The 20,000-nt window shown below is 46.1% G+C and overlaps 1 protein-coding gene across 6 annotated transcripts in view; it reads left to right on the top strand.

Moving 5' to 3' along the window:
* The window catches only part of LOC147011126 (rho guanine nucleotide exchange factor TIAM1-like), a 158,561-nt gene that overhangs the window by 113,124 nt on the left and 25,437 nt on the right, over positions 1 to 20,000 (top strand). For 3 of the 6 annotated variants that reach the window (XR_015052466.1, XM_085859913.1, XM_085859912.1), the window contains 12 exons: positions 235 to 359; positions 1,396 to 1,563; positions 2,108 to 2,176; positions 2,720 to 2,902; positions 3,107 to 3,215; positions 3,339 to 3,518; positions 6,402 to 6,520; positions 14,019 to 14,127; positions 16,117 to 16,178; positions 16,901 to 17,009; positions 17,142 to 17,229; positions 18,245 to 18,399. Coding sequence is in view for 5 of the 6 variants with exons in the window: in XM_085859913.1 (XP_085716039.1) it covers positions 235 to 359; positions 1,396 to 1,563; positions 2,108 to 2,176; positions 2,720 to 2,902; positions 3,107 to 3,215; positions 3,339 to 3,518; positions 6,402 to 6,520; positions 14,019 to 14,127; positions 16,117 to 16,178; positions 16,901 to 17,009; positions 17,142 to 17,229; positions 18,245 to 18,399 (1,476 nt within the window). In the remaining variant the exon portion in view is untranslated. The remainder of the gene's footprint in view (positions 1 to 234; positions 360 to 1,395; positions 1,564 to 2,107; positions 2,177 to 2,719; positions 2,903 to 3,106; positions 3,216 to 3,338; positions 3,519 to 6,401; positions 6,521 to 14,018; positions 14,128 to 16,116; positions 16,179 to 16,900; positions 17,010 to 17,141; positions 17,230 to 18,244; positions 18,400 to 20,000) is intronic. The other 3 variants (XM_085859914.1, XM_085859915.1, XM_085859916.1) reach the window with 3 other exon arrangements.

Consider the following 20,000-nt stretch of genomic DNA (forward strand, 5'->3'; position numbering starts at 1 on the left):
TGTTTTGTGCTTTTGCTGCTCCACTGTCAGTAGCCAGTAGATTGGCTTTTTGCCATCCATCTCCTTGCCCTTCTGGGGCCCTCGATTTTGTATCAAAAACAAAACAAGCTCCTGGATTTGCACAGAGTGCTGAAGCCGTGTGTGTTCTCAGGACGTTGCTGTGCTATTTTGCAGACGTGTGAAAAGCCTTGGGGGAACCATAATAATATTCTCTTCTCTGGTGAAATTTTCCAGGTTTTCCAGTAGAGCAGAAGGAGAATCGAATAGGAGAAGAAGGAGAATCCAGTAGAGCAGAAGGAGAATCGAGAATCGAGATGGAAAGCGGAATCTTGGTTGAAGCCACCACTCGTGGTGTTGAGGTACGTGCTCGAGTGATATGAAGTGGACTTGTGAAAGATTAATAACTCGGCAATCTCATTGTTCAGTCGTACAGCGCGTAGAATGAAGACCTAGTCTTGCTCGTGAAGTCTAGTGTCGATCTGCTTCGGCAGACAAGGAGAACAATGGATGGAAGCGACGGGGCGTTGATCGAGGTATGCTAACCACCGAGGGAAGAAAGGAGAAGGTGATGTTTTGGGCAAATAACCCTTCATCGGAGCAAAGGAGTTCACACCCAAAATGCTTGCTTCCCACGGCGGTTAGCAAACCTCGATCAACATTGATTACATCCATTGTTCATACAGCACGTAGTTGTTGTGTAACATTATCACTTTGGCCTAAGTCACATTTGCTGTACGGTTAGGATACGGCAGCCGTACCCCCCCCCCCTTGAATTGACAGAAACGTGCGGCGACTGCAGAGTTTCTGAGGTGGCCTCAGGGTGGCCCTACGCCGTATGGCTATATTTTACAGGCCTGGGGTCGCCGTGGAATTATAGCGCGGAGTTATAACTCTTTTCATTTCTACGTTCGCCGTCGCAATTCGACAAGCCGAAAAAAAAAGAACTGGTAAAAAAAAAGAAAAAAAAAAAAAAGAACCCACTCGTTACCGTCCGTCTGGCTGCGGTCGCCTTGAGGGCACCTTGAGGCTACCTTGCGTCTGCCTTGAAAATTCTATGGCCGCCACAGGGACGCCTTAAGGTCACCGTGCGACATCAAATCAAAGACCGCACAGCACCCCCACGTTTTCGGTCTCCACAATTTCTAAATACCCCGTGCGGCTCCCTGAAAAATAAAAACATATGTGACTGCGACATTGTGTGACCGTGGAAATACTGCGGCCGCCCTATAATTGCGAGTGGCCGTAGATTTTGTAGACCCTACGGCCGTCGTGCCAAATGTTACTTCGGCCTTAGTCTGAGAGTTTAAAAAAAAACTTCCTTATTGTCATTGAACTGTGACATTCAAACCTTCAAAGAACACCAAACCTTGTTTCTGTCTTGCATCTCTACGACAGGCTGAGACTGAGCAAGTCAATGATACAGGCGCCGTCTTGTGTTCCGCGTTACAAACGGATACACACTTAAGGCAATCTGGGTCTTTTCCTGGTCGCTCGCTTTCACCTGCGGAGCGTCTTTGGAAGGTTATCCTTGAGTTGGTGGAGACAGAGAGGACTTATGTGAAGGTAAAGCCGATGGATGTTTGTGTTGATAATTATCTCGTTTTCATGTCAATCCTCGCCACTTAGCTTTTCTTTGTGACACTCATCCAAAGGGAAGATTCACAGCATTGCTCAGTCGCGTCCGTTTGTTTGCACGATAACTTGCAAAAGCTCAATCATACGAGCATGACATTTTTGCACGGCTCTTCACTGCATGTCAGGAAAGAGGTGGTTACGGTTTGATGCAATTCTGCAATTGTATACTGGTTTCTGGTTTGGAGCTTCAGGTAAAAGTTTTTTCAAAACCTCAAGAGCAATGAGGAGGAGGAAGGTGTGAGGTCTTGCACATCGCTTTCCGGATAGGCCAAAAAGCGACGCTGAATAATTTGTTGGGAAATTCTACAATAGTTTGGTGATGGTGCCTCGTTTAAGTACTTGATTTTGCGTGATCTTCAGTCGAGATTTTTAAACCTCGTGGAGTTCAATTTCCACGTTTAAGAACGAAGTAAAAGTCTTCCTCGTGAATCTATGACTGCTTCATTTTTTCTCTTTCTATCCCTGCCACCAGGACCTGACTTGTCTGATTGAAAGTTATCTCGAGCCACTGCAATGTGAGAGCTTCCTCACCACGAATGAGGTACGAGTCGGAGCCCTTCAAAACCGTAACAGTAGAAAAGTAGGTGTTTAACGAAGTCCTGCTTAAAAAAAATAAAAAAAAAATGGCCCGTACTTAGTTTGTACCTGGACCCTTTTGAAACGGTAATACTCAAGCGTACTGACAAGATAGCTCAGAGCTAGCATACTCACCTTTGAGAACTTGATTCCCAATCTGACTTTAAACTGTCATCCTGGTGCTTCGACGGCAGCTCGTTGCATTGTTGAATGTGCCGTCCTTTGGGGGCGGGGGATAGGTGAGGGAAGGAGGTTCTTCAAGCCAGACCTCCTGTCTGCAAGCACTTGTTGGAGTAGGTAAAAAAAAAAAAATCACACGGTACCTTTTGAAAATCGTCGGCCGTTGTGTCACCTTCCCTGAATAAATTCCAAAATTCCTACCTCGATCTACCGAGCAATGCTTCAGCACCACAACCTGCCTCAGTAATGATACAGCCATCAGACTGGATTCATAAATGAATGCTTGCCATTTATGTATGATCTCAGAAAAGAATGCTTTGACAGATAGAATGCTCAAGCATCTTTCCAAGCCAAGCCATCTCCTGCTTCATTCCCTGCACCTCAGTTGGCATCCCTGTTTGGGAACCTCTGTGAGATGGTTCTGTTCCAACGTGTTTTCCTGGAGACGCTTGAGCAAGCCGGGAGTCGAGTTCCTTCATTCCACTCACTGCTGCAATCAAATGATCTACGGGTCAGACTTTATTCTCATCGACTGCAATAATGACTGCTGCCTTGCTCTCAAAGTCCCCTCTCCCCCATCCGGCCACTTCCCGTCCCCTTCACACATTCCTTTTGTACCTCAGTCTATTCCTTTCAATCTCAGCTTATGTTCAATTGCAAAACCTTTTAATGACCTGATCTATACTCCCTAATGTCACACTGTGGACCTCCTCAGGCGGTCTTGTTGTCTTTGGCCAGAGCATTCCTCCACCATGCTGAACATTTCAAGCTATACGGTTCATTCTGTGCCAGCCATGCCCGTGCACAGGCTTTGCTTGCAAGGGGTAAGATACCATTGTTTTTGGGACTTTGTAATTCAATTGTTTTCACTTGTTGATTTTCATCTTATGAGTACAATACAAAGACAACCAACATCCTCCTGACTTTCCTCTCACTTGCTTCCCCAGCGAAGGCTGACCCAAACTTCAGAGCATTCCTTGAGCAAAGGAATCCACAACAACAGCACTCAAGCACACTGGAATCGTACCTGATAAAACCCATCCAACGCATCCTCAAGTACCCGCTGCTTCTCCGAGAACTCCGTGCACTCACTGATCCTGACAGCGATGAAAATTGTCACCTGGAAGGTGTGCTTGGGAGTTAAGGTTGAGATTATTGATGTCCATATGAAAAAAAAATAAAAATAAAAACCTGAAAACCCACTCCGTGGGAGTACCTCCCGTGCAGCTTTCCTTCGCAGGGCAGCTCACCGGATGATGGGATTGAGGCAAAGCCTTCGGGACCCCCAATCTTTGATGAAAGGAGGGAAACCACTGAGAAACCTTCTCGGGTCAGATTGTGGTAGAGTGTGTCGGGGAGGTGTTGAGGTGTCGTCCACCAGACGGTGGTCTCCATGGCTTAACCTGAGGCAGTCCCTTCGGGTGGGTGCAGGGAATATCCTATCCCTAAGAGAGGATGATCACCTGTCTCTGTCATCATCTGAGCTCAAGCGTTTGGACATCGGTATTGCAGCACTCTCTGAGGTTCGGAGACCGGATTGCGACGAGATCATGGTGGGTGGTTACACCTACTATTGGTCTGGTTTCTCTGATGGTTACCATGCCCAAGGATTTGCTGTAGCTGTGTCCAATAAGCTGACCCCAATGATAATTGAGGTAACACCGGTCAACGAGCGTATTATGAGACGAAGGATTCGTCACTCCTTGGGTGTCATTTCCCTGGTCTCTGTATATGCTTCGACTGAAGCGAGTGATCTCACCGTGAAGGACACATTCTATGCTACGCTTGAATCTGTGGTTGATCAGTGCCCCAGATGAGATGCACTTCTAGTCTTGGGGGATTTCATTGCATCAACTAGAACTGATTGGGATGGTTTTGAGACGTGTGTTGGTCTCCATCGGTCTGGAACTGTGAACCGGAATAGCACCAATAGCACTTTGCCAGAAGTCATGGATATAGGGTGGCCGGTTCATGGTTTCAGCGCCCCCAAGCTCATCGCTGGACTTGGGATTCCAACGCTGGTGGTGTGGCAAAGGAGGTTGACCATGTTCTCATTGATTGTCTCTGGAGGATGAGCGAGAACTGCAGGGTCAACTGGAGTGCTCAGTTCCTCAATACTGACCACAGGCTTGTAGTCGCAACTCTGAAGTTGCAGCTTAAATCCAGGAGAATGGTGCCATCCCAGCCTAGGCTGGATGTTGGCAAGCTCAAGGATGAGAGGGTAGCTGAGGAGTTTGTGAACAGGCTGAGTGGACATTTGGGGTGTCTGGGTGCTTTGGGGGGTCCTGAAGAGTTGTGGAGCGCCTTCAAGAGAACCATCCTTAATGTTGTTGGTGAATGTATTGGAATTTACCGGAGGGCGAGGAAGAATTTTGTCTCTCAAGGGACACTGGATACCATTGACCAGAGTCGCAGGGCCAGGCTGAATGGCAGAGCTGAGCTGTTTAGGGAGCTGAGGCGTAAAACTGTACGTGCACTCAAGGTGGACAAGGAGATCTATGTGCAAGGAATCTGTGAGGGGGTAGAGCATCACCTGTGGTCAAGTGATTCTCATCCCGCTTTCAGGGGGATTTGCGCATTGTGTTCATCCAAGCCCATCCCTCGGTGTACTGCAGTGAGAGCAGAGGGTGGTGGGCTCTTGACAGAGGAGTCCGAAGTGAACGCCCGCTGGGCCGGTTACTTTGAGCGGCTGTACCAGGCTGATCCACCAGCTGTCGAATTGGATGTCAGGGGTGTTACTGTCCCTATTGCTGACCCTCCAATCTACTGTGGTCCACCTTCGCTTGTGGAAACACGGGCTGCGGTGAACCGGTTGAGATGGGGTAAAGCTCCTGGGATCTGTGGCATCCATGCTGAACTTCTCAAGGCTGGTGGAAATGCTGTACTCATGTCATTGCATGCAGTTTTGTGCTCTACCTGGAACACAGGCATCATCCCAACTGACTGGAAGAGGGGGCCTTGTTGTCCCTCTCTAGAAAGGGAAGGGTGATCGCCAAGACTGCAACAACTACCAAGGGGTGACGCTGCTCTCAGTGCCGGGCAAGGTCTTCACTCGGATAATTATTGCTGGGGTCCGCCACTATCTGCACCAGCAAGTAGAGCAGTCAGGTTTTACACCAAATAGGAAAGTGATTGACTGTATCCTTGCTCTTCGGGTCCTCACCAAATGCAGTCGAGAGTTTCGGCAGGGGCTGCTTGCAGCCTATATTGATCTCTGTAAAGCGTTTCATTCAGTGAATCGGGATGCCCTCTGGAGGATTCTTGGTCTTAATGGGGTGCCACCAAAACTGACATCTGGGTCGGGCCTGGGTAATGATGGATTCACTGGATCATGGGGTGCAATGCTGCCGGTACCTGTGTGGGAGGACGAAAGTCCGAGTCTTCAGGTCCTTGGTGCTTCCAGTCTTGCTCTATGGATGTGAGACTTGGACTCTGACCAAAGATCTGAGACAGGGACATAATTCCTTTGGTACCAGGTCTCTTCGAAGGATCCTTGGCTGTCACTGGTCGGACCTTGTGTCCAACGAGCGGTTGCTGAGAGAGACTCAAATGAGATTTATTACCTGCATAGTCCGTGAGCATCAGCTGCAGCTGGCTGGACATGTGGCTCGTTTTCCTGACGCTGACCCTGCTCACCGGATTCTCTCAGTGAGGGAGCCTCGTGAGTGGAGGAGGCCAATTGGCCAACCGCGTGCCTTGTGGTTGCAGCAGGTTGATCGGCATCTCAAGGAGATTGGGATGGGCCAGGCATCTGCCTGGGGGATGGCCAGACGGAGGCCCCTGGAGTTCCGCCTGAAAGTGGATGCAGCAACGCGCTGCTCCGGTACATGCTCCCAGACCTGTCCTGACATATTCTCCACTGAACATCTTGCTGTGGAATGTATTGTAAATGTTTAATGACAATAATTACCGTAAGCTGGCAGTTTCCTTAAAATTCTCAAATCATTCGGAGCTCAACTGTGAGTCTCTATCGAGTAATCCTTACAACGAAATTGTATTCCCTCCGACAGAGGCTTGCAAAGCAATGAGCGGAGTTGCAAGCCACATCAACGAGATGCAGAAGATTTACGATGAATTTGGTGTTGTTTTCGACCGCCTGGTGGAGGAGCAACCGGGACCTCAGAGAGAGGTAAGCTCAAGCATGCGATTGTACTGAAAGGCCATTGTCATGTCCTGATGGAGGACCACAGTTGCTCCACAACTGAAGTTGATTCTTTCGATTAACTTTCAGCGCAGGTCACCGGATAGGACTGTGTCCTTTCATTGCCCATTTGATGCTCGTGAGAAAAAAAAAAAAAACAGACTGGAAGCTGGTCTATGTAGTCATTGCCTGGCTTCTGATAAGTTATCATTTCTTTCAGTGGCGGGGTGTTGTCCAAAATGCCTAACAGGCAACCTGTCCTGTTGGCTCCAAAAAATAGAAATGTGATCGTATCCGAGGTTTAGTTCATTTTTACCTTTGATGTCTAATCTCAGCAATATTCAATCTCGCGAGAGTCAGAAAAACAACAACGATAATAACAACGTGAAGCCTGCCCATGATCATGACATATGATCCAGTATCAACACATCTTTTCCTTCAAGCAACTATAAACTTGCATCCATGGGCTTTGGCATGAGATAGCTCATTACCCTGTGCACACGGAGCGGAGAGTGGGGTTAAGCGATTGGTTCTCGTCCGTCCGTCTGTATGTCTTATCAGTTTCTGATCGAGGAACAGCTTATTCAAATCGAATGTTATATTTTAAACACAAATGGGAACATTAATAGGAAGACATAGTTCATGTCTAACTCCAAAAAATAGAACGGAAGGGAAGACGTGTTGATAAAATGGTTGAGTAACACCAGACCTGACATAAACATCGAAAGAGAATATTTCATCGTGAGTGGAACTCACGTGAGCTGAGTGGAGAGAGTTGGCTGAGGACTGGGGGAAGTGGAGGGGTATCGTGGTCGAGGCATGGCAGAAGATTTGTACTGTCGGACCTCACCTCTGATAAAGGGAGGAGAAGGAGGAGAAGAGGAAGAAGTGACACCTAGTTTGGAGAGAAGACCACATAAATATCGGAAGAGAATATTTTATGAGTGGCGGCGCACATCTCTTGTGAGCCAAGAAGATCGATCAACCAAGCTGGAAAAAGGACTTTAAAACCTTTGTTGAAGAGATCGGCAAGAAGGACGGTTGTCCTATGAACCATAGATGAAGTGCAGGAAATCCCGAGAAGATAATCGAGAGGTTGTCCTCAAACTTCTTCCGGAGTAGTCTTGTTTAACAGTTTTTGTACTTGGTTGGTGTGCATTTTCTGACGATCATAAGCAGGAACCAGATGCCATCTCCGTACCAGGTCTCACAGTCGCTTTATTCAATCTCGCGAGAGTAAGAAAAACAACCACAATAATAAAAACAGGTCTGGAGACGGCGATGGTTCACGAGCAATGTACACGGTTCGCCTTATTTATTTTTTGACCTTCGAGGGGACGCCACGGGCAAACTGGCGGGAATCGGGAAAAACGTAAATGATGAAAGTTGTAGTACTCGAAGAGCACGACTTGCATACCAACTTTCATTCGAAACGGTTGAAAACCCTTGGAGCTCGATGCCCAATTTATTGATTTTTTTTGACATTTTCTAAGTTCGTGACCTTGTGACCTTGACCTTGGGATGAAAATGAAAAATCGAGCTCCGTGGGGCTATGCAGGTGCCATTGGGCTAACCAAATACCGAAACACTGCCAGATTCGAAAAACCCCCTCGGAGAAGATGTAACTTGAAACCGGCTACCCCCTAAAAACACATGTTTTTTGGGCGTGGCGCCGCCCATAATGGGCGCAGCACGCCCATTCTCCGGAAAACACAACTAGATCATGATACAAACCTCGCACCCTAATTTTATCAAGATCGGATCAAAACCCACGGAGCTATGCTCGGGACAGATAGACGGACAGACAGACAGACAGACAGACAGACAAGCCGGTAGGCGGACATGGGTAGTCGATGAAGTCGAATTTAGTCGTTTTTCAGCCGCTACTAGCCAACAAAAGTGTCCATAGCAACGGATCTTTCTCACACATAACTAGGACATACCATGAACCTACCATACCAGTTTCATGTATATTTGACTCATAGTCTCTGAGATATAACGAACTTCGTTTTTTTATTGTTTTCGACCAGGGGTCATTCAAAGTCCATCTTCTCTGACAGTTTTCATAGGATCCGGCTGGAAATATTTGGACAATATGGCTGAATTTACTGCCCACAGTCGCTCGTGGCCTGATTTTTGATTTTTGAAAAAATAAATTTTTGAGATTTTTTTGAAAATTTCAAAGGTCCGTTGCTAGGCAACGGATCCATAGCAACGGTTCTCATTTGCACACAACTAGGTCATGGTATGAACCTACCAACCAAGTTTCATCGAAATCGCCATTGTATTAACGGAGCACTGGACCGAACAGACAGACATACAGACAGACAGACAGACAGACAAACATATCGACGGAAATACTGATAATAAGGGTAGACTAGATCAACTACCCAACACACACCCATAACGAATATAGTGGTCACTTACTGACTCATGAACCAAAATATAGTGGTCACTTACTGACTCGTGAACCAACAGGAAGCCTGCCCAGTGCCCATGATCATGACATATGATCCGGTATCAACACATCTTTCCCTTTAAGCAAATATTGCTGAGATTAGACATCAAAGGTAAAAATACACTAAATGTAGGACACGATTGCATTTCTACTTTAGATAGTGTTAAGCAACCTATTCAAAATCTATCAAGTTGACTAATACATTGTTAAACGAATTTACTGGTCTATAGAATGGAGTTGTCACCTTCGTGTTAATTAACACTGCCATATAGAGGAGGATGTCAACTTTATTTCTCTTCAATTGGTCTGGAAAGCTTATTAGGGATCTGAATACTGTGTCTCAGAGCTGGTACAGGCATTTGTTCCTGCCCCTGACGTTGAGCTGGGACTGGCTGGGGTAGATGGACCTGCTTTCTCTCCTTGAGGCGATCGCTGTTCAGGCTCCTCTGCGGCTGACAACTTCTCATCGATCTCGGACCAACTATCCTGTGCTGCGAAACTCTCCCTCATAGCCAAAAGATGTCGGCTGTTTCTTCGTAAGCTTTGTCCTCCTTCAAGCTCCACCTCATTTGATATGGGACCCTCCATCCACACTGTTCGGCCTCGGTCACCCCAACGGCCGTTGCTCCACATGTGGATGGTTTGCATTACTCTCTGTTGAGACAGCTCCTTACCGTTGATAGAATGAGGCCTTTGGGCACTGCAACTCTGACTTCCAAGCCTAATGTTGGAAGGTTGGTTCGGAGCTTCCACCCCATGAGGAGTTCCACTGGTGACCATCCGTTTTCTAACAGGGCATCTCTGTCGGCTAACCTAGCCAGATATGGATCTTCTCCTCACTCTCCAGCCTTCTTAAGAAGTCTCTTTACAATCTTGACATCACTCTTAGCCAAATCATTTGTTTGGGAATAGTAAGGGCTTGACAAGATGTGCTCAAGCTGCAAATCTATTGAGAACTTCTTGAATTCAGCACTGGCAAATTGTCATCTTCCAACACTCACTACTTGCCCCGGGATGCTTTTATGTCCAAAGACAGACTTAAGGTGAGTGACGACCTTTCTGCGAGTCTCTGACATTTGCAAGGCTACCTCCGGATAGTTGGAAAAATAGTCCATCACCAGGAGATAGGGCTTGCTGGCATAGTGGAATAAGTCACAACCGACCTTGACCCATGCTTTATTCAGCCTTTCGTGTGGTTATTGGGGTTCTGCACACTGAGCACTGCAGTGCTTCAAACACATGTCACGGCGGCTCATATAATCATCGATCTGGCCATTCATACCTGTCCAATCTTTGGCTTCCCTTGCCCAATCGTTTGCACTTTTCCTTCTCCAGGTGGCCCTCATGAATCCTGCTGAGCATGTCCCACTGCACATGCTGAAAGGAACCACAATTCACTAGCCTTTCAGAAGGACTCCCTCGACCTCACCCAGTTCATCCTAAAATGTGGAGTGAGGCTTCAGGCACTGCATATCCAGGTCCTTGATGTAGCTGATCACCTGTTGCAAGATGGTATCCTCCGCAGTCACTGCTGCTGGCTCAGCCCACATAGCCCCAGAGACTGGAAGGTTCAATCGGACCATGCAGACATGAACTTCTACATCTGTTTTAATCGTCATGTCCACTTATCCCGTCAGGCAGGTAAGACTCGGTGTATCTGCAACCACCAGGTGTTTTCCGGGTGTATATTTGCCACTGCGGTTCATACTTTTGCAGATCTCTCTCTCTATCGAGTGCAGCCTATGGCTGCTGGTTGCATCATTGGTTGGGACGCGGCTATGCCGCTGATGCAGTGTCCCCCTTACCAGTACACTGGTACTCATTTTGCTGACCTCGGAAGGATGACAGGCTGAGTCAACCTCCTTCTCCTCCTGTTCAGAAAGTCAAGGCTGAGAATCAGTCAACCTCCTGATGTATTTTAATTCAGCGGCCGACGGGGCTTGAATTCAGGACCCTAGGATCCCAAGCCACCACCCTCACGACTAAGCCAACACCAGGCTTGACTTTTGCAGATGTAGGATATATCTTTGGAGGCGAGGTGGTGCTCCGCCAATTGGTTTGCCTACTATTGCTATGAGCCCTTTTTGATCTGTTTCTGCGATGACTTTGTAGCCGCAAATGTGCATATGGAAACCTTCACAACCATACATTACCCCTCACATTTCCTTCTCAATCTGTGCGTAATTCGTCTCTGCCGTAGTCATTGCTCTTGAAGCATATGTGATAGGTCGCCAATGTCCCTCTCCCTCCTGCAGGAGTACGGCTCCTAAACCGTTTTTGTGGCATCCGGTAACACCTTGGTTGGCCTTTGTAGATCATAGTGATGCAGTACAGGCTCCTTGGTCAAGAGCTGTTTAATATCCTGCCACTCTTTAGCATGCTCGTGGTTCCACTGCCAATCTGCATCTTGTTCCAACAATGACCTGAGAGCGGTTGTACGGGCTGACAGGTTAGTCATGAACTTACCGATGTATGTCACCAGCTCGAGCGCGCTTCTCAATGCATCGCTGTCAGAGGGTGTGGGCATCCTGATGATCTCCTCCACTTCACCTGGATCGGGTTGCACTCCCTGTACCATTATACGATCTCCAAGCTACGTAATCTCAGTCTGCCTGAAATAACACTTATCCAGTTTGAGACGAACTTCCACGTTGACTCAGCGATCAAGTACTGCCTCCAACCATGCATCATATTCCTCAGCTGTGCGTCCCCACACAATCAAATCATCGATGTACACTCGACAACCTGGCAAGTATTCCATTAGCTGGGTCAGCTTCTTGTGAAACACTTCTGGAGCGGACAAGAAACCCATAGGCATGCGAAAATAATGACATCACCTACGTGGAGCATTGAAGGTTGTCATTTTGGATGAGCACTCGTCTAATTTCACATGATGGAATGATGCTGCTGCATTCTTCTTCATAAAGCACTGTGATCCCGCGAAGTCACTCGACATTTCCTCCTTGGTCGGCAGCTCGAAGAGCTTTCTTTCAATCGCCTTAGTCAAGGATTTGGGGTCAATGCGTAATCTTATTTTGCCGTTAGACTTTTCTATTATGACAAGTGAGTTTACCTACTCTGTAGGCTCACTGACCTTCTCGTTAAATCATTGTTGCTCTTGTCTGTTGAGCTCTGCCAGGAGCTTCTCCTGGCGGGCAAAAGGCACATGCCTTGGTGAATGAATGACTGGTTTTGCCTCCTCTCGAAGTTGGATAGAGTGCACACCCGGTAGGTCTCCTCTTCCAGGAAGCAGCAATGGATGAGTGTGTTGGAATTGCTCCTTGAATGTCATTGCTCTTGATTTTGAGCATAAGGTCTCTGTGCCGATGGTGTACACCCATTTCACAAGACCCAGTCTGGGACAGTCTTTTCATCCCCCCCCAGTAGTACAGCCATCTGCACACCCAGTCACCATTAGGAATGACTTCCACATTGGAAGTCAATGTCTGCTCCTTGTGTTCAAGCTGCATGCAGCATATACCGAGACAAGGTATGGACTTGCCATTGTATGCTTTCAGAGCCACTGGGCTACGCCTCATATGTGGCTTGGGCTGCAGATGCTGATAGTCTCTATTACCTATAATAGTTGTGTCAGCTCCAGTATCAAGCTTGAAGCATACCTGGCATCTGCTTTTCGCTGCCGGCACAATCCAGTCACTTTGTCCTTTCGAGTGGGACGCAGCTGTCGTAGCCAATGCTGATGCTATACGTTCTCCGAGGTACATAATCTCCAAAGTATACAGAAGTGAATTATTGCAGAAAGTTTCATGGAAGGCTCACTTGGCTGCGCCTCGATGGGTTTGAGGGTAGGGGAGGAGCAGCTGAAACTGGAATCCTATCCAGGTTCCTCCTGATGACTTCATCATTGCTCTTTCCTTCTTCGGGTTCCTTCTGATCACTCCAATGCAGTGTTTGGTCTTCCGTTTGATTACTGTCCCTATGAAGCAGATCTGTGTCATTGTCATTTGGCTCCTGTCCGACTGCATGGACAGTTCCTTTTTTCGTCACTCTCCTCTTTGAGTGGCACTGCGCCTGAAAGTGATTTGGCTTGTTGCAGGCGCGACAAAGCTTGCCAGAAGCTGGGCAGCTACGAGCGGGGTGTTGAATACCACAATTACCACAGTTGCCCCCTTACGTATGACTATGACTGATATCTACTTTTATGTCCCTGCCTCCTGGTTCTGACTGCTTCCCGATTCCTTATCTTTTTGCTTTATGCCGGTACACAGCATGTACCTGTGCAGGATGCTGACTACAGGACAAAGCTTGAAGCTGAGATTCACTGGCTTCTGCTGCATGACAAATATCCAGAGTGCTCTGTAGGTTAAATTTCTCTTCCCTCAAGAGTCTCTCCTTCACTTGTTCATTTGCCACCCCAAACATGATCCTATCTGAGATTTCTCTCTCTCTCTCTCTGGTCACCGTACTCACTGTTGTCCAGCTGCGTTCGCAAATCTTTGACCCAGTTGTCAACTTTCTCCCCGTCACACTGACCGTGTTCCCCGAACTTGTATCTTTTCAATACCTCTTTCGTTCAGGGCTCACAGTATGTGTGGAACTTCTCGAGTACCTGTTCCCAATCATCAGGATCCTCCTCCTCGGAAAATATGAAGTTCTTTTGAAAATCCTACACTTCTGTGCCAGCACAGTATTGTTGAATTATAGATACGAGCCGGCAGCATTGAACAGGAAAAAAATATATCAGGGTTCCATCTTATTGGTTATTGTGAGAAGGAGGCTAACAAGTTTGTCATTGCCTGTATGAATGTTTGCATCACACTTGTAGACCACGGTGACTTTACCTATCTTCCATGGCGATGCAAGGCAGTTGAACAGACAGATGTAAATTTGACATGACGAGATATGAGGACCAAAAAGTTTAAGCCAGCAAAAGGATTTGACCCATTCTTCAGGGCCTTCTCATACAAATGACCCCAAGCTGGGATCTTGTAACATGCCAAGACTGTGTGAAAACAAGTGAATGTACAACATTGTTTTAACCTGTGACCGATGACCCTGGTCCTCCAGGTGAGTGACCTATCCATGGGAGAACTGCTCATCACAGACTCGGTGGTATGGCTCAACCCTCCGTGCAGCCTTCGGCGGTGTAAGAGGGAGCTTGGAATCAAACTGTTTGGTGAGATTTGTTTTTAATTCCATTTCAGAGATGTGAGTGGCACTGTATTTTTTTATATAGATACGAGCCATGCCTACCTTGAAGCATACCTGACTTCCCGTCGCTTCGCTGACTGGTTTAATCATAATGTCGCATGCTGCACTTCACCAACATATTGCATATCTGTCTGTGAATCTGAATGAAGTGAAACACTCACAGTGAAGTAGATAGTAGAAAAATCGTGCAAATTATGATATAATTATCAAATTTGGCATTTCTGTTCCGCAGGGCTTTCTGATCAAATCTGCCCGATTGGCCATTTGAAAATCCAAATTTTTAAAAATTTGAAGAAACAAAAAAAACTTCAAAAGAATTTGAAGTCACAGCTGGCTGAAATTCTTGAAGCGCAAGTGAACATCCCAGACAGAGAACCAAGGGGAGATGCAGTCATCATTGATGGCTCAGCACTTATCAATGCCCTACCTCCACGCACTTCAAAGATAATTGATGACTATGCTAAAGAAGACATCATCCCAAAGGTGGAATCCTATGGTGCCAGGTACGAGAGGGTGGACGTAGTGTTTGATGTGTACAAGAAGTCAAGTCTGGAGTCCGAGGCAAGGTCGAAAAGGGGGCAAGGAATCAGAAGAAGAGTGACAGGAACCAGGAAGACCCCAAGTAACTGGAGAAGCTTTCTTCGAGATGACAGCAACAAGACTGAGCTGTTTCACTTCCTTGCGGAAAAGATGTGTGAAGCACAGACGACGAGCACAGTCATTGTCACAAAAGGAGAAGATGCCATTAGCAACACAAGGAAGTCACTGGATGCTGCGTCTCCATGTGGTCATGAAGAAGCTGACACTCGAATATTTGTACACGCCAGGGATGCAACTACGGATGGTAGCAAGTCCATTATCATTAAGGCTAATGACACGGACGTACTAGTCATAGCAATATCTGTACTGCGATCCTTACAGGAACTAGGTCTTGAGAACATGTGGATTGCCTTTGGCCAAGGAGCCAAGGCGCGATGGATTCCAGTCCATGAGGTCGTTTCTGCAATAGGGCCTGAGAAAGCTGGAGGGATCCCATACTTCCATGCGTTCACTGGATGTGACGTCGTGTCTGCCTTCCGCGGTAAAGGGAAGAAAACTGCATGGCAGACTTGGAACGTCTTTGATGATGTTTCTGAAACATTCACCAATCTCAGCCAGCATCCAACATTGATTCATGATCTTAACTTTTTTTTTTTTTTTTTTTTTTCAAATTTTTCTTAATTTGGATTTTCAAATGGCCAATCAGGCAGATCTAATTAGAATCCCCTGGAGAACAAATGTGCCAAATTTGATGGTTATATCATCATTTGCACGATTCCTCTCAAAAATTGCTGTTATCTGCCCCCACTATCAAAAAAAGGATCTTTTATCACATGTAGTCGTCGTCGTCGTCATCGTCGTTGTTTGTGTGCTCCTTCTGTAAACCAGTGTTTATTTTTCTGTTGCTTCAGGAAATATTACTGTATATAATTCTGTGTACTCCTTCCGTGTCCGTCACGCGATATTCTAAAGGGTTCTTTACCAGACACATCCTTTCAGTAATAGATCCATTTTAATGGTCGTCCCAACTTTCCCTGGAAGACGTTTAAGAACAAACCACACAATGTGAACTGGTTCCTGCTACAGCACAGACCACTCTCAAGAGGGAAATCAATCCCCTCATAATGGGTCATTTGTGAGCAAGCTAGGTTTTTATTGACTGTCCAATAGCACGTTCATTCTCTTTAGGAACAGATCCGTTTCCAGGCACGTAATTCAAATTGTTTCTGTCCTGCTGCCTCCAGCTCGATTTGAATCATGACCTCTATGCTGCCAGTCAAGTGTTGCTCACTTCCTGAATATCTGAGCCATTTACGATTATGTTTCGTGTGTGTGTGTGTGTGTGTGTGTGTGTGTGTGTGTGTGTGTGTGTGTGTGTGTGTGTGTGTGTGTGTGTGTGTGTGTGTGTGTGCAGCATTCAAGCAGGCCCTTGTGCTCATTTGTCATAAAGAAAGTGAGAAGGGCAGAAAACGAGGGGTAAGTATTGCCTGCGTTGCTTCAATTCAGCTTTCCACACATTTTCTGAGTTGGGTCAATCAGATTAAGAACTTTTGTCAGGCGAACGTTGTGTTGTCATTGTAAAACGATCTCGGTGATATCCGTCACCTTTTGAGATGATGCCATGAAAAAAATCCATCGTCTTATCAATCGACTATCCTATCGAGTATTGACTAACACTTTATAGTGATTGAGTCTGTCTCCACTTTCATCAACCTCATCCATGGTGCAGGCCAAATGGGATAGTGCAAAACAGGTGGACAGGTGTAAATATGTATGTTGAAGTCGGCGAAGATTTCTGACGTTTAAGCAAATTTTTGGGACAATAATCATTGCTGAAACAGCTTTATGGATGCCGCTGAGCAGCGTAACCCGTGGAACAATGTGCACATATATTTGAGGCCGACGATATGGGGATAACTGTCTTGATTTATTACGGCTTTGTGAAAATCACCTTTCCTGATTACAGTCAAATACATTAATTCAAGTTCTGCCTGTTACATTTCTTACAAGGACCTTACAGCTCAGCGGTTGTCTCTTTCATTAAGTTGAAATAATATTTGCTTCCATAACTCTCTGGTGATCTCTGCCGCTACCCAGTAGCTATAATTGCCACATGTCACACCAGCTCGACAACCGCTGCATCCTCAAGCAGGGTCTCTCTGCCTCCTGTTTCCTTTCTCTCTCTCTCTCTCCGACAGTCAAGTCTGCCACGCTTGGAAAATCCAGTGGATGGTTTCGGACAGTTTCGCTTTTGGCACATGGTACCTGCAGGTGCATTGCAGGTTCGTGCAGGAAGTGTGAGCCCAGGTGAGTATATTGTAGATGTTGAAAGACTTGAGGCCCCCAAAGTTGCAGCAAGTTCTTAGACACCAAGAAACAAAATTCAGTCGATGTATCTCATCTTTTCTGTCCGGTCCTTGTCTTGTATTTCCTTGACAGAGGTCGGTATGAGCTGCATCTGGGAGCTGGTACACATGAAGTCAGAGCTCGAAGGACGTCCTGAGACTGTTTTCCACCTGTGTAGCCAGTAAGTGCCAAAAAGATGGTTGGTTTGTTGAGCACATCAATTTGCCACTGCTATGCCGACCTTGCTAAAAAGATGTTGAACAACACCAACATGACACACATCATTTCAAGCACATCACCGCTGAAAACGAAACAACAATGCATCACTTTCCAAAACCAATTCCTGTCGTTAATTTGGGACCGTCAACTTATTATGTGTTGGATCATGGCAGAATCCTTCATTGCTTCCACCTCTCCCCCATCTCCTTCCCCCTAATGTTCCATATATGCCTCTCCTCTTCCATTCCTTTTTCTCATATCTCCCCCAAAACTTTATTTCCCTTTTCTCCCAACTACTTCCACACTTCCCGACCATCCTGCTTCTCCTTTGTCGCATCCTTCCTCATTTTGCCAGTCACATCCCCCCTCCCTTTTCCTTTGTGCATATGTAATAACACAATAATGGATCGTTTTCATTTAGTTTGATTAACTGAGGATGCCATCAGCCTCAAGGCAAAGATTTCTTCATGGCAAAAAGTTACTCCAGCTCTGCTTTGTGTGCACCATGATTTCTACCATGTCTCTCTCTCTCGCTCTCTCTCTCTCTCTCTCTCTCTCTCTCTCTCTCTCTCTCTCTCTCTCTCTCTCTCTGTGTCTCTGTCTCTGTCTCTGTCTCTGTCTCTGTCTCTGTCTCTGTCTCTGTCTCTGTCTCTGTCTCTGTCTCTGTCTCTGTCTCTGTCTCTGTCTCTGTCTCTGTCTCTGTCTCTGTCTCTGTCTCTCTCTCTCTCTCTCTCTCTCTCTCTCTCTCTCTCTCTCTCTCTCTGTGTCTCTGTCTCTGTCTCTGTCTCTGTCTCTGTCTCTGTCTCTGTCTCTGTCTCTGTCTCTCCTCCCCAATAGACTTGAGAAACTATAAGAAAGGAAAAGTGTCTCTTTGCACCAAAACACAATGTGTTTCACATGTTGTTGTTGAAACTGAATTAAACGGAATGATCCTGTCCTATCGCCAACAATTATTACTCCCCCCCCCCCATCCACAGTTACCATGTGAAAAAGCTGAAGATGGTGCGAGTACTTGGGAAAATCCTAAGGGATCGAAATCGGCACCAATCTCGGCTATCGTTGACTACATCCCCACAGTCTTCTCGGCACTCACAGCGACTCACCAGCTGCCCTGATGCCCCGTCTTCCTCTTGTAAGACCTGCAACCATAGACCTTAAACATGCACTATACACAATACCTGTGTCCGTGAGGCTTGCTCCCATACGTTCCTGGTGGTATCCTGCTACCCAGTAACAAGTCTGTCCCATTTGCAGTGCCAAATTGAGTAAAGGGCACAAAAAGTAATCTTTCAAGTTCAGTATACCTTGACAGTTCTGATGAAAATGTTTGAAGCTGACATTGATATAATCATTCAGTGGGAGTTGAATGGAATTCTAAATGAGAACCTGAACTTTGAACCCCTAATTTCTCAGAACTTGTGTCATTTTGATAGCTCAATGAGTTGATCATTGTACTCAACATGCACAAAACAATACATCTTGTCAGTGATTGCCGATATTACGCCATTGGCCAACTTCTTATCAATCTGTTCTCAAAATCATGGGATTATCCACGTGTCTTTGTTTGACATTTAGATATTCTCATGATGTAGAAAACAACATATGTTGCCTGAATTGTAGCCAGTGTCGTTTACACACACCGACACATCCTACAAACCATCTCCGGGAACGTTACCACAAACGAACTACAGTTGGAGGCTGTCCGGGGCTTGGTGATGATCTCTGAACACATGCACACACACACTCAGAACAAAACTCTGAGAACAAGAAAACTTCACAGCTTGGTCCGTGAATCGAGATCCTTCACAGAAACGGGAATGGATACTTTTGAGTCCTGGGAGGACCCCGTTTCACCTTCTGAAACCCAAATTATGGAGATAACAATCAAACACACGCACACACACACACACACACACACACACACACACACACACACACACACAAGCACACAGGTATATGCACACAGACACAACAAAAAAAAAACCAGGGCAACACAAACGATCGAAGTGTACAGTGACAAAATTGAAGAAGAAACAAGCTCAAATGAGCTAAAATCCTCGTCCTCTGAATGATGACGTCATAGAAACGAATATGACGTCATTGTGATGTATCAGATTTGCGATAAATTATCTGTGCTAATGCCCGGCTTGATTCCCGCAAACGAAATTCAAACAGCTTGTCTAGTTTCGGAGATAATGGTATAGGTGATTTCCATTAGCGGCGATATTATGATGTCAACTTTTTTTCTCAGAAGCATTTCCAAAATCGGAGATGGTTACTGCCTGCATGAGGGCTTTCTGCACATACATGGCAAGTTTCACGAAGATCCGATGAAAACTCTAGGTTGTGAAACAAAAAATATCAAAAAAGAGGAATGACGTCATAAAAATTGATATGACGTCATAGTGATGTATCATATGTGCGGTAATTCATCTCTGCTAATGCCCTGTTCGATTCCCGCAAACAGAATTCAAAAAGCTTGCCTTGTTTCGGAGATAATTTTTTAGGCGATTTCCATTCGCGGAGATATTTTGACATCATAACTTTTTTTCTAGGAGGAATTTTCAAAATCAGAGATGGTTACTGTCTGCGCAGGGAATTTTTACATATATATGCCAAGTTTCAGGAAGTTTCGATGAAAACTGTCGGCTGTGAAACAAAAAAGTCCACAAGAACAACAACGTGAATAAGACTTAAAGATCCTCCACGAGGATCTAAAAAACATTCTTGCCC

Source organism: Eptatretus burgeri, chromosome 16, assembly GCF_056783735.1.
Source record: "Eptatretus burgeri isolate ZD-2024b chromosome 16, Ebu_testis_v1, whole genome shotgun sequence".
Classification (NCBI taxonomy): domain Eukaryota; kingdom Metazoa; phylum Chordata; class Myxini; order Myxiniformes; family Myxinidae; genus Eptatretus; species Eptatretus burgeri.